The following is a 14880-nucleotide window of genomic DNA, read 5'->3' as shown; positions in this document are numbered from 1 at the left end:
GATCTTGTTTTGTGCCTTGACTTTTCTAATTTTGTCCCTACATACTTGTGTTATTTGTTTATATTCATCCTTTGTAATTTGATCTAGTTTTCACTTTTTGTAGGACTCTTTTTTGAGTTTCAGATCATTGACAATCTCCTGGTTGAGCCAGGGTGGTCTCTTGCCATACTTTCTATCTTTTCTATGCAGTGGGATAGTTTGCTTGTGTGCCCTTAATAAGGTCTTTTTGAAAAACTGCCAACTGTCTTCAATTGTTTTTCCCCTTAGACTTGCTTTCCACGGGATCTTACCTACCAACTCCCTGAGTTTTCTAAAGTCCACCTTCTTAAAATCCATTGTCTTTATTTTGCAGTTTTCCCTTCTACCATTCCTTAAAATCATGAATTCTACCATTTTATAATCACTTTTACCCAGGCTACCTTCCACTTTCAAAATCTCAACCAGTTTCTCCCTATTTGTCAAAATCAAATCTAGAACAGCCTCTCCCCAGTAGCTTTCTCCACTTTCTAAAATAAAATTGTCTCCAATACATTCCAAGAATTTGTTGGATAATCTGTGCCAGCTGTATTGTTTTTTCAACAGATGTCTGAGTAGTTGATGTCCCTCATTACCACCAAGTCCTGTGGTTTGGATGATTTTGTAAGTTGCTTAAAAAAGCCTCATCCACCTCTTCTTCCTCGTTAGGTGGTCTATACTAGACCCCTACCAGAACATCACCCTTGTTTTTTACCCCTTTTATCCTTACCCAGAGACTTTCAACAAGTCTGTCTCCTATTTCCATCTCAATCTCCGTGCAAGTATATACATTTTAATATTCAAGGCAACCTCCTTCTTATTTTCCCTACCTGTCCTTCCTGAGCAATACCAATTGCTCTTCCTTTCTATACCAATATTCCAGTCATGGATATTATCCCACCAAGTCTCTGTGATGCTAACTATGTCATAGTTGAGTTTATTTACTAGCATTTTGAGTTCTTCCTGCTTATTCCCCATATTTCTTGCATTAGTATACAGACATTTAAGATACTGATTTGATTTCGCCCCCGCCCCCACAGTTCTAGCTTGTCTCTCCTTTATCCCTCCTACAACAGCCCATAAACCCCTCAAATTCCAACCCTTCTCTCAGGTCTCCATGTTTTCGACTTACCTGTGGGCTTTGGTCACCTGCCCCTTTTGAACCTAGTTTAAAGCCCTCCTCATGAGGTTAGCCAGTCTGTATCCAAATATGCTCTTCCCCCTCCTTGATAGGTGGACCCCATCTCTGCTTAGCAGTCTTTCTTCCTTGGATAGCATCCTGTGATCAAAGAAGCCGAAGACCTCCTGGCATTCACCTCCAGGATGCATCTGTGTCTGCCTGGGCCCCTACCCTTGACCAGAAGGATGAAGAGAACACCACCTGCACTACCAACTCCTTCACCCTTACACCCAGACTACACACTGTAGTCACTTCTGATCTGATCTGATCTCATCTGAGGGTTATACCTTGCAGTATCATTAGTGCCCACATGGATGAGTAGCATGGGGTAGTAGTCAGAGGCACGGATGATCCTTGACAATTCCTCCATAACATCTTGGATACAGGCCCCTGGCAAGCAGCATACCCCCCAGGATGCCAGGGCAGGGTGACAGATGGGTGCCTCCGTCCCCCTCAGAAGAGAGTCACCAACCACCACTACTTTACGTTTCCTCCTGGGAGTGGTGGCTGTGATCCTCCCAGCCTTGGAGTTACATGGCTTCTCCTCCTCCACCTTCGGGGGTGATTCCTCATCACTCACTGCCAGGGCAGCATAACGGTTTTCCATCACCATGGTGGGTGGGTTGGGAGTAGGGGTGGAGCATTGCCTTCTGCCAGAAGTAACCAGTAGCCAGTGTCCTCCCTGTGACAGAGCCTTATCCTCTTCCTCTGGTGGCATGACAGCAATCCTCTGTAGCTGGATAGCATCCTCAGCCTTGGAAGTCTCCACATGAATATTGTCAATGAATTCCTTGTGTGCACAGATGCTCCTCAGCCTAGCCACCTCCTCCTTTAGCTCTCCCACCTGCTTCCTGAGAGATTCCACCAGCAGGCACCTTTCACACCTTTCACAGCCTGGCTTTCTGAGAGTGGGAAATGCAGGCCACAGTCTCTGCAAATCCACACCATGATCTGGGTAGAGGCATCCGTGGTTAGGTTCTCTGTCTGGATAGAGGAGCAGTGTTGGCACTGGCAATGCGTCCCTTCCTAACCATAGCAATTCTAGTATGACTCCCTCCCACAAAATCCCTCTCAAACTCCCCTGTTTGTGGTCCCCTGTTTGCTAGCTCCCCTTGGTCGCTTAGCCTCTGGCTTTTAAGGCCTTCTCTCCGAGGTCAGCCCGACCCCCTCATTAATCACACAGGGGAGGGTGATCACAAGGCTGCTTGAGGCTGATCAAAGATGATCCAGGATGATCCAGGGAACAAAGGCTCAAACAATCCCCAGACACACAATCTCAACCAGCTCTAATCATAAACAGCATCAAGAATAATTTTTTCCACAATATTTCATTTCCAGTTCTGACTGAAATCAGGAGGTTCAGAGAGATGCAATCTTTTTTTAAGCCTCAAAAAAAAAAAAAGGGTAGTCGAATTCAGTTTGAATTTTGGATGAACATTTGTGTAGGTCCCTATTGTATCCAAACCAGTTCACTCCCTCCCTAATTAAAATATCTTACAATGGCAAGATAATAAAAATGAAAAATCTATTACAATGGGAAGATTACAGATGAATCCCAAAGGTCAGATGCACTCCAGGGATGAGACATGGGTGGCAGTAAGACTGCCTAGTTTTTGCACAATAGGTGTAAAATATGTACTAAGTAAAATCTACCTGTTGGAAGGTTTATGTCAGGTTAATATTAATGTGAAATATTTTAACAACAAATTTGTATGTATAGATTTTGGTGCCTAATTTTTGGCACCCAAGTCTGAATATTTTGGCCTAAATCTTCAAAAAGTAGGCTCAATCTGAGGAGGGAATCTTAAAGTTAGTTATATCATATTGCATCCTACATTGTCTGTGTACTGGATTTTAATCCTCAGATATTTCAGGGGGTCTGTGTCGTGCTCTATTCACTGTGACCCATCATTGTTGCAATTCCCATACAAGAGCTGTAGTCTTGGAAATGCCTGCATCCATGGAACTCCAGAGATGACATACTAAGTGGCAACATGTGACAGAACGGACGTTGCTAACATTTTTACTGTCATTTTTGTTGTATCTATTTAGTATCCAATTCTTTTACCTATAATGATGTTGACTAGCACATACTCACCCAAGTAGTCTTATTCAAGTCAATGGGATAATTCTCATCAGTAAGTACAGGGGACTGCAAAATAGTGTGGTCAGTGTGCAGTGTGGTCACTACCTTGTTGCTTCTGCAAAGCATGAGCAGGACTATAAAAGCTTTGGGGAATGTAGTCTCGCCTGCAAGGTCTGAGTTTCACAGGCAGTAGGTTTTCTAACAATGTGGGAATTAAACTATTTTAAATCCTTTTAGTCTGAAATTACTAGTCTTGGCAGCACACTCGCTATATCTAAAATCCAGGAACGCAACCACTGCTGGCATCATGCATTCTTATTGTGTATATGTCTTCTTTCCTTCTCTCTTATTTCTGTTAAGTTTGTCTTTTTTTCTTCTTCCTGTCTCTCTGTGTGCCCCCTTTCAGTGGGAACAGCAGCAAACCCAGATCTAAACCTGATCCCTAGTGTATCTCCTCTCGTGCCCTTCTAATGTGATTTTGCTTTCTGCTGCGTGGGTATTTGGGTCTACGTTCTTCACCCTTCCATTGTTGGAATCTCCTCTGTGTCTCATCTCTTTCCCAGCAGGTCCCCTGTCTTACACTAATGCCTTTCCACACAATTGTTTTGTCAGTTCCCCAAACCCTCTTTGGTAGATGCCTTCTTTCCCGCAGTGCTGTATTGCCTTCCTATCCCCTACTCCATTTCCTCACTCATATTGGACCTTCTTTCCTGATTACTATATCCATCCCCTTATCAGCTCTCTTGTTCCCAAGCATCTGCTTCCGGGTCCAATTTCACTGCTCCTCTTTCCTTTAGGGCCTCCTTTCACTCCTCTCTCTGTCAAGAATCTCCACTGGCTTCTCTCCCCAGTCTTCAGTACATCTGATCCCAGGGGAACTGGGACAGTCATCAGGGAGCGCAAGTTTAAAAGAGGAAGAACTGTTAAAAGTTAATTTGAACCCTGTAGTTAAGATAACCAGAGTTCTAACTAAACAATATATCCAGTCCTGGGCTCCGTACTCAGGGAAAATCCACACTGAAGTCAGTGGGAGTTTTGATTGGGTAAGGAATTCAGGTGCTAAATCATCACCTGTATTTATTTAGGGTTAAAACCAGCATGTACAGACTAGAACTTCCTTTGTTATAGAAAGTTTTTACAAAACTATATAAAATCCTTTCTTTAGTAGACTGCTGTCTTTGCTCTAAATGAGACTAATGATAACATTTATATATATGTATATGTGTGTGTGCATATTTACATACTCATGGAGAAAAGAAGAGACTGTACAAATATGAATACATATTACATATGATCATTTTTGTTAATATGTTGATTATTCATGTAACACAATCTTTTACAATGAATAAGTGTACGGCACTTTAAAAATCATAGTGATAAAGAAAAGACTGTAGACTTTGTTTTTATGCCATATAGTTTTCCCTGTATCACATAAGTGGCCTCAGAAATGCTCATCTAACAGAATCAAGTGTTTGAAATTGTTAGTATAAACAAAGGATCTTTTTAAATACCAGATTTGCATATCACCACAATACCTTAGAATGAAAACTAAGTTCAAGATGTCTATTGAAATTTACCCAAGTGAAAACTCTTTGAATAGAACATGCAGTACATCAGCTCCAAACAATGGGCTAAGAACAAAATAATGAGCTAGCATTTTTATAATTAATTTCTTAAGTGCATTCATGAATATGAGGAAAGCATAATTGATCTGAAAATCCCATCATCAACTTGTTAGATATCTATAAATCTTAAGATTGCTATTGCTGCTAAGTGTTGAATACTCAGAAGTGCAATTATTAAAGTTTTACATTAAAGGTAGAACTGAGTGAAATTGATGAAAAATGTCACATTTGTGCAAAATTTTTTTCCAGTACATTTTGCATGATTTTGAATCCCTCAAATATTGTTTTATATAACATTTTGGAAGATTGTAAATTATTCATAATGAATCATGCAAAACTTGAAAGAAACAGCTTCACAGAAAAAAATGAACTTTAAAAAACTTCTGGATGAAGAGGAGGTGATGCCTCACAAAAGCCAAATTATCTAGAGGAATAAGCAAAGGCTTGAGTGTCAGGAGGGTCCTCCTAAGTTCTAGTCTGTCTTCTGCCACTGACTGGTCTTAATAAATACTATGTACATGTATAGCGCTTTGCAAACATTATTTAAGTAGATGTCACAGAATCCCCTGGAGTAGGTAAATATAAATTCTCTAGCTTTACCGATGATAAAACTAAGTCTAAGTTATGTATCCATGTTCAGACAGCAAGTCAGCATCAGAACCACCATTAGAACCTTTGTTTTTAGATTCCAAACCTGGAGACCCAGTCCCATTCATTAGGGCATACATTTTCAAAAAGTGACTGGTCATTTGGGGTGTCTCAATTTTTGGGTGCTCAACTTGAAACACATTAAAAGAACTTGATTTTCAAAGGGCAGGTTCACAGCACTTCTGCAAATCAGGCTTCTTTAAGGTATCTAAAATAAAGTAAGGTACCACAAATCACTCGTCGCTCTGAAAGATAGGCTATGTCTTACACTAGCACTTTTGTCAGTCAGGGGTGTGAAAAAACACACCCCTGACCAATATAAGTTTCTCTGACAAAAGTACCGGTGTGGACAGTGCCGCTCGTAGTGGTGATTTAATTATGCCGGCAGGAGAGCTCTCTCCCGCCAGCACAGAGCAGCTACACAGGACACCTTACAGCAATGCAGGTGCCGCTGTAAGGTCTCTAATGTAGACAGAGTCTTAGTCCTTAACTACAGTGCTTGTCCCCAAATCCCATCCAGTCAAGTCACTTAACTGTAGCAAGTGACTTCTGAAATTTGCAGTGAAAAAAAATCACGGTTCACCATTTCAACAATCCATGTGTGCCTATAATTCTGCAGAAATTTTACATAATCCCTCCAAACTTTATTAAGCACATGTGCAAATGTGTAGATTTCTTGAATGTCTGCTGGTTCCTTATCTTTATGTCTTTTACTGTGATGTTGTAGAGCTTGGATCATATGGAAAGCTAAAATATTATGACACAATGACTGAAGAAGGTAAGAAATATTTTAGAATTGTTTGTATTCGCTTTCTGTAAGTGTTTTTTAGTGCCTTTGGCGTGTTTGCTTTTTCTTTTTTTTCTTCCTTCTTTTTGGGGATTATTTATTTCCTCTTTTTGCATGATCTCACTGACAGTGTGATCTGTCATCATTCTTTTTCATATTTTTGTCATTTGCATTTGCAGTTTTGTTTCTTTCAGATAAAGACATACAAAAGATAATGTTTTCGCTAAAGTAAATAATACATATATACTAGTAAGTATATACTAATATATAATGTATACTTATATGTATATCTTTTATACTGTGGTTTTGACATAACACATTCAATAAGATATGTTCATTTATGGATGACCTAACCACAAAGTCTGAGAAGAATTATTTAATGGCCTCACTTTTCTGAATTATTCAACAGCTATGAGTTAACCTGATTTTTTAAAATGCCCCCCAGTTTTTCTGGCATAATTTTGAGGGCATAGTTAACTTCAACACAGATGTTAGCATTAGATCCCAATCCTGCCAACATTTATAAGTAGGAAGTACTTAGGGCCTAGCCAATGCCCAGTGAAACCAATGGGAGTCTTGCGATTAACTTAGAAGGTCAGTGCTTATAGCCCTGACTCAGGAAAGCGTTTAGACACATGTTTAACTTTAATCACATGTTTAAGTTCTAGTGCAGCCAATGTTTCCTTAATTGGGATGTTTCCCTCAGTTGAGGGGTAAATGTTTGCAGAATCAGGGACCATTGTCTAACTACCTGATTGCATCTGCCAAATGGGTGGTTACAGTAGCATTTGGACTTGTAATTAATTGCACATTCAAAATCAAAGATGAGCTTGAGGCTGCGTAAAAATCGGCCATGTGTTTATATTCATTTCTAATGCTGCATATGAGACAAATAGCTCAATTTTTTTTGTTAAAATGAGATATTTTCAGTATCTAAAATCAAGCTGAATTTTAGGATTTTTGAAGAGAAGCCTTCAAAACTTTTTGTTTCTTGTATATGCGTTAGTTCCTCAGAGAAATAAAACAAGTAGCATCTCATACCCAAAGGCCTGCTCCTGCAAGTCAATGAGTACTCTCAGTTTTCACAAGCTTCCCCTCCCATGCTGCAAGATGCTGGCCTCTTCCTTAGATGGGGCTGGCTGCTGACTCGCATGGAAGACCATGAGAGTTGAAGCTTTGCCGCACTTTGCATGGTTGTCCAGCTGGTACGCTTAGGGCTAGTCTACAGCTGTGTCTCTCATGGGTGAGAAAAGCCAACTTAACCACCGATGTAGATAGTACTAGAATTCTTCTGTCTGCCTAGCAACTGCCTCTCAGAGAGGTGGATTACATTGAAGTGCTGCACCTACACATTTTAAGTATAGACATAGCCTAATACAATGTGTTGTATGAATTCAAGCTCCTTTATTCCTATTTTGTCAGAATAGCATAGACTTCATATGAAATAAAATAATGTTTATTTTACGTTAGCCTACGTCTACGTTAGTTACGTCTACGTTAGCCGAGTTACAAGCTGCCATTAGCAACATAAGGATTTGCCCAACAGGATCAAAATGTTGTACCATCTAGTCTGATATCCTGCCTCTGCTGGTATCTCAGATGTACCTGAATGTGAAATAAGGAGAGAGGAATTTCATTTCCTACCTTGTGGCAGTCAACTTTATGGCCTGGAGCATAAGATCGGACTATCCTTATCTTGCATGACTATAAATGTTAGCTTATTAATGATCAGTACATTACCCGGCCATAGTATTTGACTTTCTGACAGCCCCTCTTCCCTGCCGCCTCCACCAGCGAATAAAATGCTTGAAAAAAGTTGCTGATTTCAAATATAATTATACAGTGGAACTGTACTAATCAAAAGCTGTCACACAGCTCTATATAGCCTTTTTCAAATTAAAATATTTTGATTCAGAAATGCCACTGTGGTGCATCATGCCCCCATTCTCCTCTAGAGGCTGGGCTCTCTAATTAAACTACATCTCCTATGATGTACCATGGTCCCCCTCTTGGTGAGTAGACGCAGTGCATCATGTGAGATAAAGTCTAGCTGTGGAGCCTGGCCCATAGAGAACTCCTGGGAGTTTCCATTTCCAGAATAATATATTATGGGGGTTGATTTTTCTTTTCAGACTTTTTGATTTTTGGGTGTTTGGTTTTTCAACAAAAAATTGAGAACCCAATTTTTCATTGAAAAATAGGTTAGACAGAAACAGAAAAAGCATGGCACCCTGGGCTCATTACTGACCTAGAACAATCAAATAGCATTTGCTATTGAAAGCATAATTCTCCGCTTTAGGCTAGTAAGAATGCTGTATATATTTCTCTCAGAAAATGACTAAGCTACAATGCTTCACGAATTTATCACCTTCAGACTGATGTCATGCTCTGTAACTGGCCCTAGGTAAGAAGTTAAAGAAGAAACTGTGGCCCCAGGCGGCATGTGAACCACCTGGGCCACGGGGGAAGAGTAGAAAGTAAGCGGGAGCCTCAGGACAGAGCTTGGGCGGGGCCACCCCTGGCTCTTTGGGGAGGCTCAACTTCCCCCTGGCCTGCGATACCTGCCACCTATGACTATTACTGAATATGGCAGCTTGGTTCCTATGAAGGATGAGCCAAAGACAACCTATTATTCTTCACAATTTACGCTGCCTCCCCATTCAGGTTTCTGATTTACAAAGCCCTAAATGGAATCTGTCCATGTTCTCAAAGACTGCCTCTCCTTCCAAGACTTCCTATGCCCACTGTGATCATCTGTACTACACTTAGCAGAGCCTGGGTATATATTCAATGAAGGTGGAGGTCAAACCTTCTCAACAGCAGATTCAAGGCTCTGGAATATCCTCCCAAAAGATATTGAGAAAAATCCTTCCCTCTATATCTCCAGATCATACAGTAAAACCTACTTCTTCACTATACCATGCCTCAAAGAAGCAGACGAATATTAAACAATTCTTCTAAGCTTAATGGTACCTGATTCTTTTTGAACATTTAACTTCATTTGTAGAAGAATCAGGATAACTTAATTGTGACTGGGACATTCATAAGTCTCCTCTCCACCTTCATGAAGTTAGATACCATAACAGAAATTACCTAGCTTGTACTCTAGATAGACTGGGAAGGTAATATTTGTTCTATTGAGACCAAACTGCACGCATCTGTGTTACGCAGTGCTCCAACAGACAGAGCAAAAGAAAAATTCCACTGCCAACTATAGCTGCATGTTGTCAGAGTGATCTTATGTCATAGCCGTAAAATATCATGTGTCTCTTAATGTTTAGAAAAATCTAAGTCAATATGTACAGCACTGTAGTATGTGCAAGTTAGCTTAAGCTAACTATATGATGATTGACTGAAAAGTATTTAATGTTACAACTTTACTTTCTGTAACACAGCCATCTTGAAATCACAACTGTGAATTTCAAAGTGCCGGCCTATTTATGTTATTTTTGCATTGAACTGCAGTTCTTTCTAATGCTTTCTTTCCAATGTTGGACCATACTGCTTTCATATTTCTGGATTTGTTAAATACTGACTCTCACTGGATAGAAGTGACTTGTATGAATTGAAAATGTTATTTGCTGTACATTTTGAAGTTCTTCCCTTTATAACAATGAAATTGTTTACAACAGCACTGAAATTAGTGGAGGTATTTGAGTTTTCCACTGTTCTAATTGAGAGCAGAATCTACTGCCAAATGGGTATAAATCATTATTACAATAACATAAATGGATATACATTCCCTCCCTCCTCTCACTCCCTCACACACACACACACACACACTTGATTAAATGATCTGTCCATTTCAAAATTAATCTTGTACTTTTGTATAAGAGAGAGTTCTGTTATCTCTTTATCTGGAAGAACTTTCCCATTTTAATGTCGTGACAACTGATCCACACTGATGCTTCTATGCTGCAGAGGAATGCATTGATCTTCCTTTGTAATGTTATATTGGAATATATACATTTCAAAGTGTTGTGCAAGTTACATGGACCATCACATATCAACTACATTGAGGCAGCAGTGAAACTATTAAGTCACTTCCTATCCTTCCTTTTTAGTATTTTTTCTTCAAGCTGGAAGGAAAAGTAATATGGATGAATCCTGGCTATTGTGTAGACTGGTCATATCTGAATGGTAATACTAGAAGAGCAGAGCAATTTAAATACTTTCCTCAGGTACCAGTTCAGAAAAACTGTGCCCTCAGTTACATCCATCTAACCCAACTGATTTCAATGAAGGCAGAAATTTTGGGGACCAGTGAAGATCAGCAGGCAAGAACCCAAATCTAATATTATATCTGAAACCACAACTTCTGCATGGCTACTCAATGTACTATTGTCTCATTGCTATGCCATCGCTATGATCCTTTAAAAATTAGAAGATAATTTTGTAAAGATTATTTTAACATTTAAACTCCACTAGCCTTTAGTAATTTTCATGACATCTGGCAGAGCATATTCCTGCCTTTTTCTTCCTCATGACCCCATTTCCAGATCCAGAGAGCATATCTACACTTGATAGCGATTCTGTTTCCTAACTAGGTAGCAGAATATGACAGGGAGTCTTGCCCAGAATATCTGATTCCCCTCTCTTATGTCTCTCTTACAAGTAAGGCTATGTCTACACTACAGATGTCTGTCAGCATAGTTATGGTAGTCAGGGATGTAAATAGATGTAATCCCTGATTGTCATCTCTTTGACAGCAGAAGCCCCTTGTGTAGACATATTCAGACTGGCAAAACTGTACTTATTTTATTTGTGGGTGTGGTTTACTATACCAGTAAACAGTGCAGATTTGCTGGGATTGCTGCAGTCACACTAGGAGTGCTTTGCTGGTATCATAAACCAGTATTCCTATATCAGTAAAATATTTCTAGTATAGACATAGCCTGATGTATCACCAGTATTCTTCATAATCTCACATGAACCAGAGCCTGGAGTCTCAAGTTCATTTTTAAATCTACACCTAGTGACCAGAAAGAAATCATACTGAAGTGCCCAAACCCATTGACTAGAACTGAACTATACTGTATTTTATTCATTTATCATTTCACTTCTTCAGAGTGGCTTGTACCCAGATGGAAGGTCCATTTAAAACTGGTCTCTTCGCTGAGATATGAACAGCGTCATTGAAAGTACAATTCTAGGCTTTTCAGATTCCATTTCACCACAGTTGTTTAGAAATGACACAAGCAATTAGCAGCAAAATCTATAGAATCAGTACAAAATAGCCCAAAAGCTAGAGTGGCCACTTTGCCTTAATGGGAGTGGATTCTGAATGGTAACAACCAGCGGTTACTACTCTAGTGGCCTTACAAATTCAGACTGTTTAGCACTTACCCCTTTCTGCTGTTGCTCACAGTAAGTAGGCTATTGCTATGTAATGTTCGTAGTAAGAGTGAATAAATGAAGTTGTTTCTAGAATGCTCCCAGCTCTGCAGCACAGTAGCTAGTTCTCCACTTTTGTCTGTCTCCCTTTTACATCAAATATATACCACAATTACTGTGGTATTTTCAGGGCTGAAAATGTCAACTCATCATAAGATCTCAGCTTTAAAGTCTACTTTCCGGCTCCTCTGCCTGCCCTGCTGAGTCTCCAGCTTTGGATAGCATGGGAATAGCCAGGACTGACTGCTGTGATCTGGTTGCTGACTGGTTTTTATCCCACTCCTGCATCAGGCACCCAGAAGCTACTAGGGGAGGAGCCCAGAGAAGAGCTGATCAGAAAATGGGGGTGGGGGCGGTTCTGTGCCAAATGTAGATGAAAACCACAGATGTTTAGTTTGAATCGCAATTGTCCATGAAAATTTCATCTTTCCATTGAAAAACCAAAAACTGCTGCAAACTGAAATTTTCAACCAAAACTGAAGGAAAATGGCTTTCTGATGGGAAAAAATTCAGTTTTTTTGAGGACTTTCTGCAAACACTTCCATTGAGTAGAAAAACCCCGTTTTCTAGTGAACAAATGTTTGGATGGAAAACTTTTGACAAGGCCTTGAGATGAGTAGCCAGCTGGGGAAGGGAGAGGGGGAAGGAGTACAGGTATAACAACAGCAATTGCTAAGGCAGGAGCCTCATTGAAGGGGTATGCTGAAGGGAGGAGGAACTGAAAGGGAGCGCCTGGAGGTGTGTGCAGTAATGAATTTCAGGGAGAAATAGAATTGATGGTTAAGAACAGCTGAGGAAAGAAAAGTAATGTGTTGGGAGGAGTGGGAAAATTTATGAGGGAAAAGAGAGAATTGATGTACTTGTGTGGGAGGATGTATATGTCCATAATCAGGATACGTGATGGATTTGAGGAGGAACTGATGATTTTTGGAAGTACATGTACTGTTTGCCTACTTCAGAACTTTAAAATTTGCATGATATTTGCATTTTGTGACAGGGTCAGGCCAGATGGCTACAAAAGAGTGGTCGAAGGTAGATACATTAATTCCAGGTTAAGCAGGTCCCTTTTCCCTGGGTAGAATAACAGGGACTATTCCAAAACACTCAGGAATTTTCTAGAACTAATTCAGGCAGGCAGGCTAATTAGGACACCTGTAGCCAATTGTGAAGCTGCTAGAATTAATTAAGGCTAATCAGGACACCTGGTTTAAAAAGACTCTCACTCCAGTTAGTGAGGTCTATGCAAGGAGCTGAGAGTGAGAACTGCTGGAGGACTGAGGAGTACAAACGCTATCTGGCATCAGGAGGAAGGTCCTGTGGAGAGGATACAGAAGGTGTTGGGAGGAGGCCATGGGGAAGTATCCCAGGGAGTTGTAGCTGTCACATGGGTGTTACACAAAACACTATAGACAGCTGTGATCCACAGGGCCCTGGACTGGAACCTGGAGTAGAGGGCGGGCCTGGGTTCCCCCTATCCCATCAACTCCCTATTGTATACAGGAGGAGTTGACTTGGATTGTGGGTTCCACCAGAGGGGAAGGTCCCTGGCCTGTCCCCCGACTCACTAGGTGGACCAGCAGAGACCATGGGGATTGTTCTCCTTTCTTTTCCCCATGCTGGCCAGTGATGAGGTTATCTGAGTGAATGGCAGATTTGAGCCATGAAAGTGGCCAAACTGAGGGCTACTGTGAATCTCTGAGGCGAGCAAAACCCGCCAATAAGCACAGGATCCACCAAGGTAGAGGAGGAACTTTGTCACAATTTGTCAACATTTTGAAAGCTTTTCCAAGGCTTTTTGTTGCACTAATGTGGACAAGGTCGGTTGTCATTAGGCTCCACTCAAGATGGATTACTAACACATTTTTAATATGTTGTCATAGCTTCTGAACAGTTAATTAAGGATATGGGCTTCTGGAGAAAGTCTTTTCCTTGCTGGAAGAGAAATGAGCGGACAAAGAACCAGCATATGGCAGTACTTTTTATTCACATTATGTTTGTAATTCTGATCTCCTTGAACAAAGATGAAGAATAGACACAGTGCCTCACGAGGTGTGTCTCAATGTGTTTTAACCAAAACCCCAAAGAGTTTGTCCAGATTGGGATTTGTTTGAAACATGTTTGCTGCTCATGGTCAGCCCAGGCCTAGAAGAGACAATGACCAACTAATACATTTTTAAATGTGGATCTTTCTATCTATGCTAGGTGCAAAGTCATGTTCAAATTTCTTAGTTAAAATGTGTGTGTGAGTTTACAAAGCTGATTTATTTTCTCAGTCTAGATAAACCCAGTAAACTCTTTACAACTGAAGATGCTAACTCAGCCAGGTGTCCAGTCAAAGCTAGCATCCAGATGCAATTAGCTTGTATGAGATTGTCTAGCTAACAAATATTCTAAACTATTTTGCCTGAAAGAAGCTTTGGCTTGACATAAATTGATGACTAATTTGTTTAAATACACCACCCAATTTCCTTCAGTGGCTCATTAACCCAGCCCACTCAGCTATGGTATTTACATTTAAACCTTTTGCAGAAAATCTCATCTTAGATATTTGTTTCAATAAAGTTATTTATTTCATTTCTTATTATGGGCTGAGGGTTGAAGAGGTTGGTGGGATTTTTTTAATCTTAAAATATTTATTAAATATACCATTTGAAAAAATGCTACAATTGCTACATTCATTACCCTCTGATTTTTCTTAAGTCTTGCAGTTATAAAGTATAAATACATGAGAGAACTTATTCCTATAAATATGCTATGAAGAAAGGAGGTAATTGCTACATATTACCATACATATGTTGCATGTAGTGTGTTATTGGTATTAAAAGAACCTAGAAAGCACCCTTTATGGATTGGCATAATGCAATTTCCATCCCAAAGCTTCATCTACTGTAGGTAATACAGATATATCATCTGAGACCATACTATACATTTTCTACCAATAAAGAAAGCAAGGAGTTTTTAGTTTGGTTTCTCTGTAGCAACATTTAATACTGACGAGACCCTCTGATTCCCTTTAGCTTTCCAAAGAGATCTATCATCATTGTTTCTGCATAACTTCCCAAAAAACCAAACAGGAGATAGTGTTCTAGAAACTTAATTTAAATCAAAGTATGGTATTTTAGAGCTTTCCATCAGGATTTTTCAA

The 14880-nt window shown here is 40.0% G+C and overlaps 1 protein-coding gene across 2 annotated transcripts in view; it reads left to right on the top strand.

The window, feature by feature from the left end:
* Positions 1-14880, top strand: part of SLC24A2 (solute carrier family 24 member 2) — a 169543-nt gene that overhangs the window by 106513 nt on the left and 48150 nt on the right. Inside the window, exon 5 of one of the 2 annotated variants that reach the window (XM_073345485.1) lies at positions 6282-6332. The exons of the other annotated variant lie outside the window; for it this stretch is intronic. Coding sequence (XP_073201586.1) covers positions 6282-6332 — 51 coding nt within the window. The remainder of the gene's footprint in view (positions 1-6281; positions 6333-14880) is intronic. 2 annotated transcript variants of the gene reach the window in all.

Source organism: Lepidochelys kempii, chromosome 5, assembly GCF_965140265.1.
Source record: "Lepidochelys kempii isolate rLepKem1 chromosome 5, rLepKem1.hap2, whole genome shotgun sequence".
NCBI classification, from domain to species: domain Eukaryota; kingdom Metazoa; phylum Chordata; order Testudines; family Cheloniidae; genus Lepidochelys; species Lepidochelys kempii.
The sequence above is the reverse complement of the archived record's forward strand: the minus strand, read 5'-3'. Positions and strand labels throughout refer to the sequence as shown.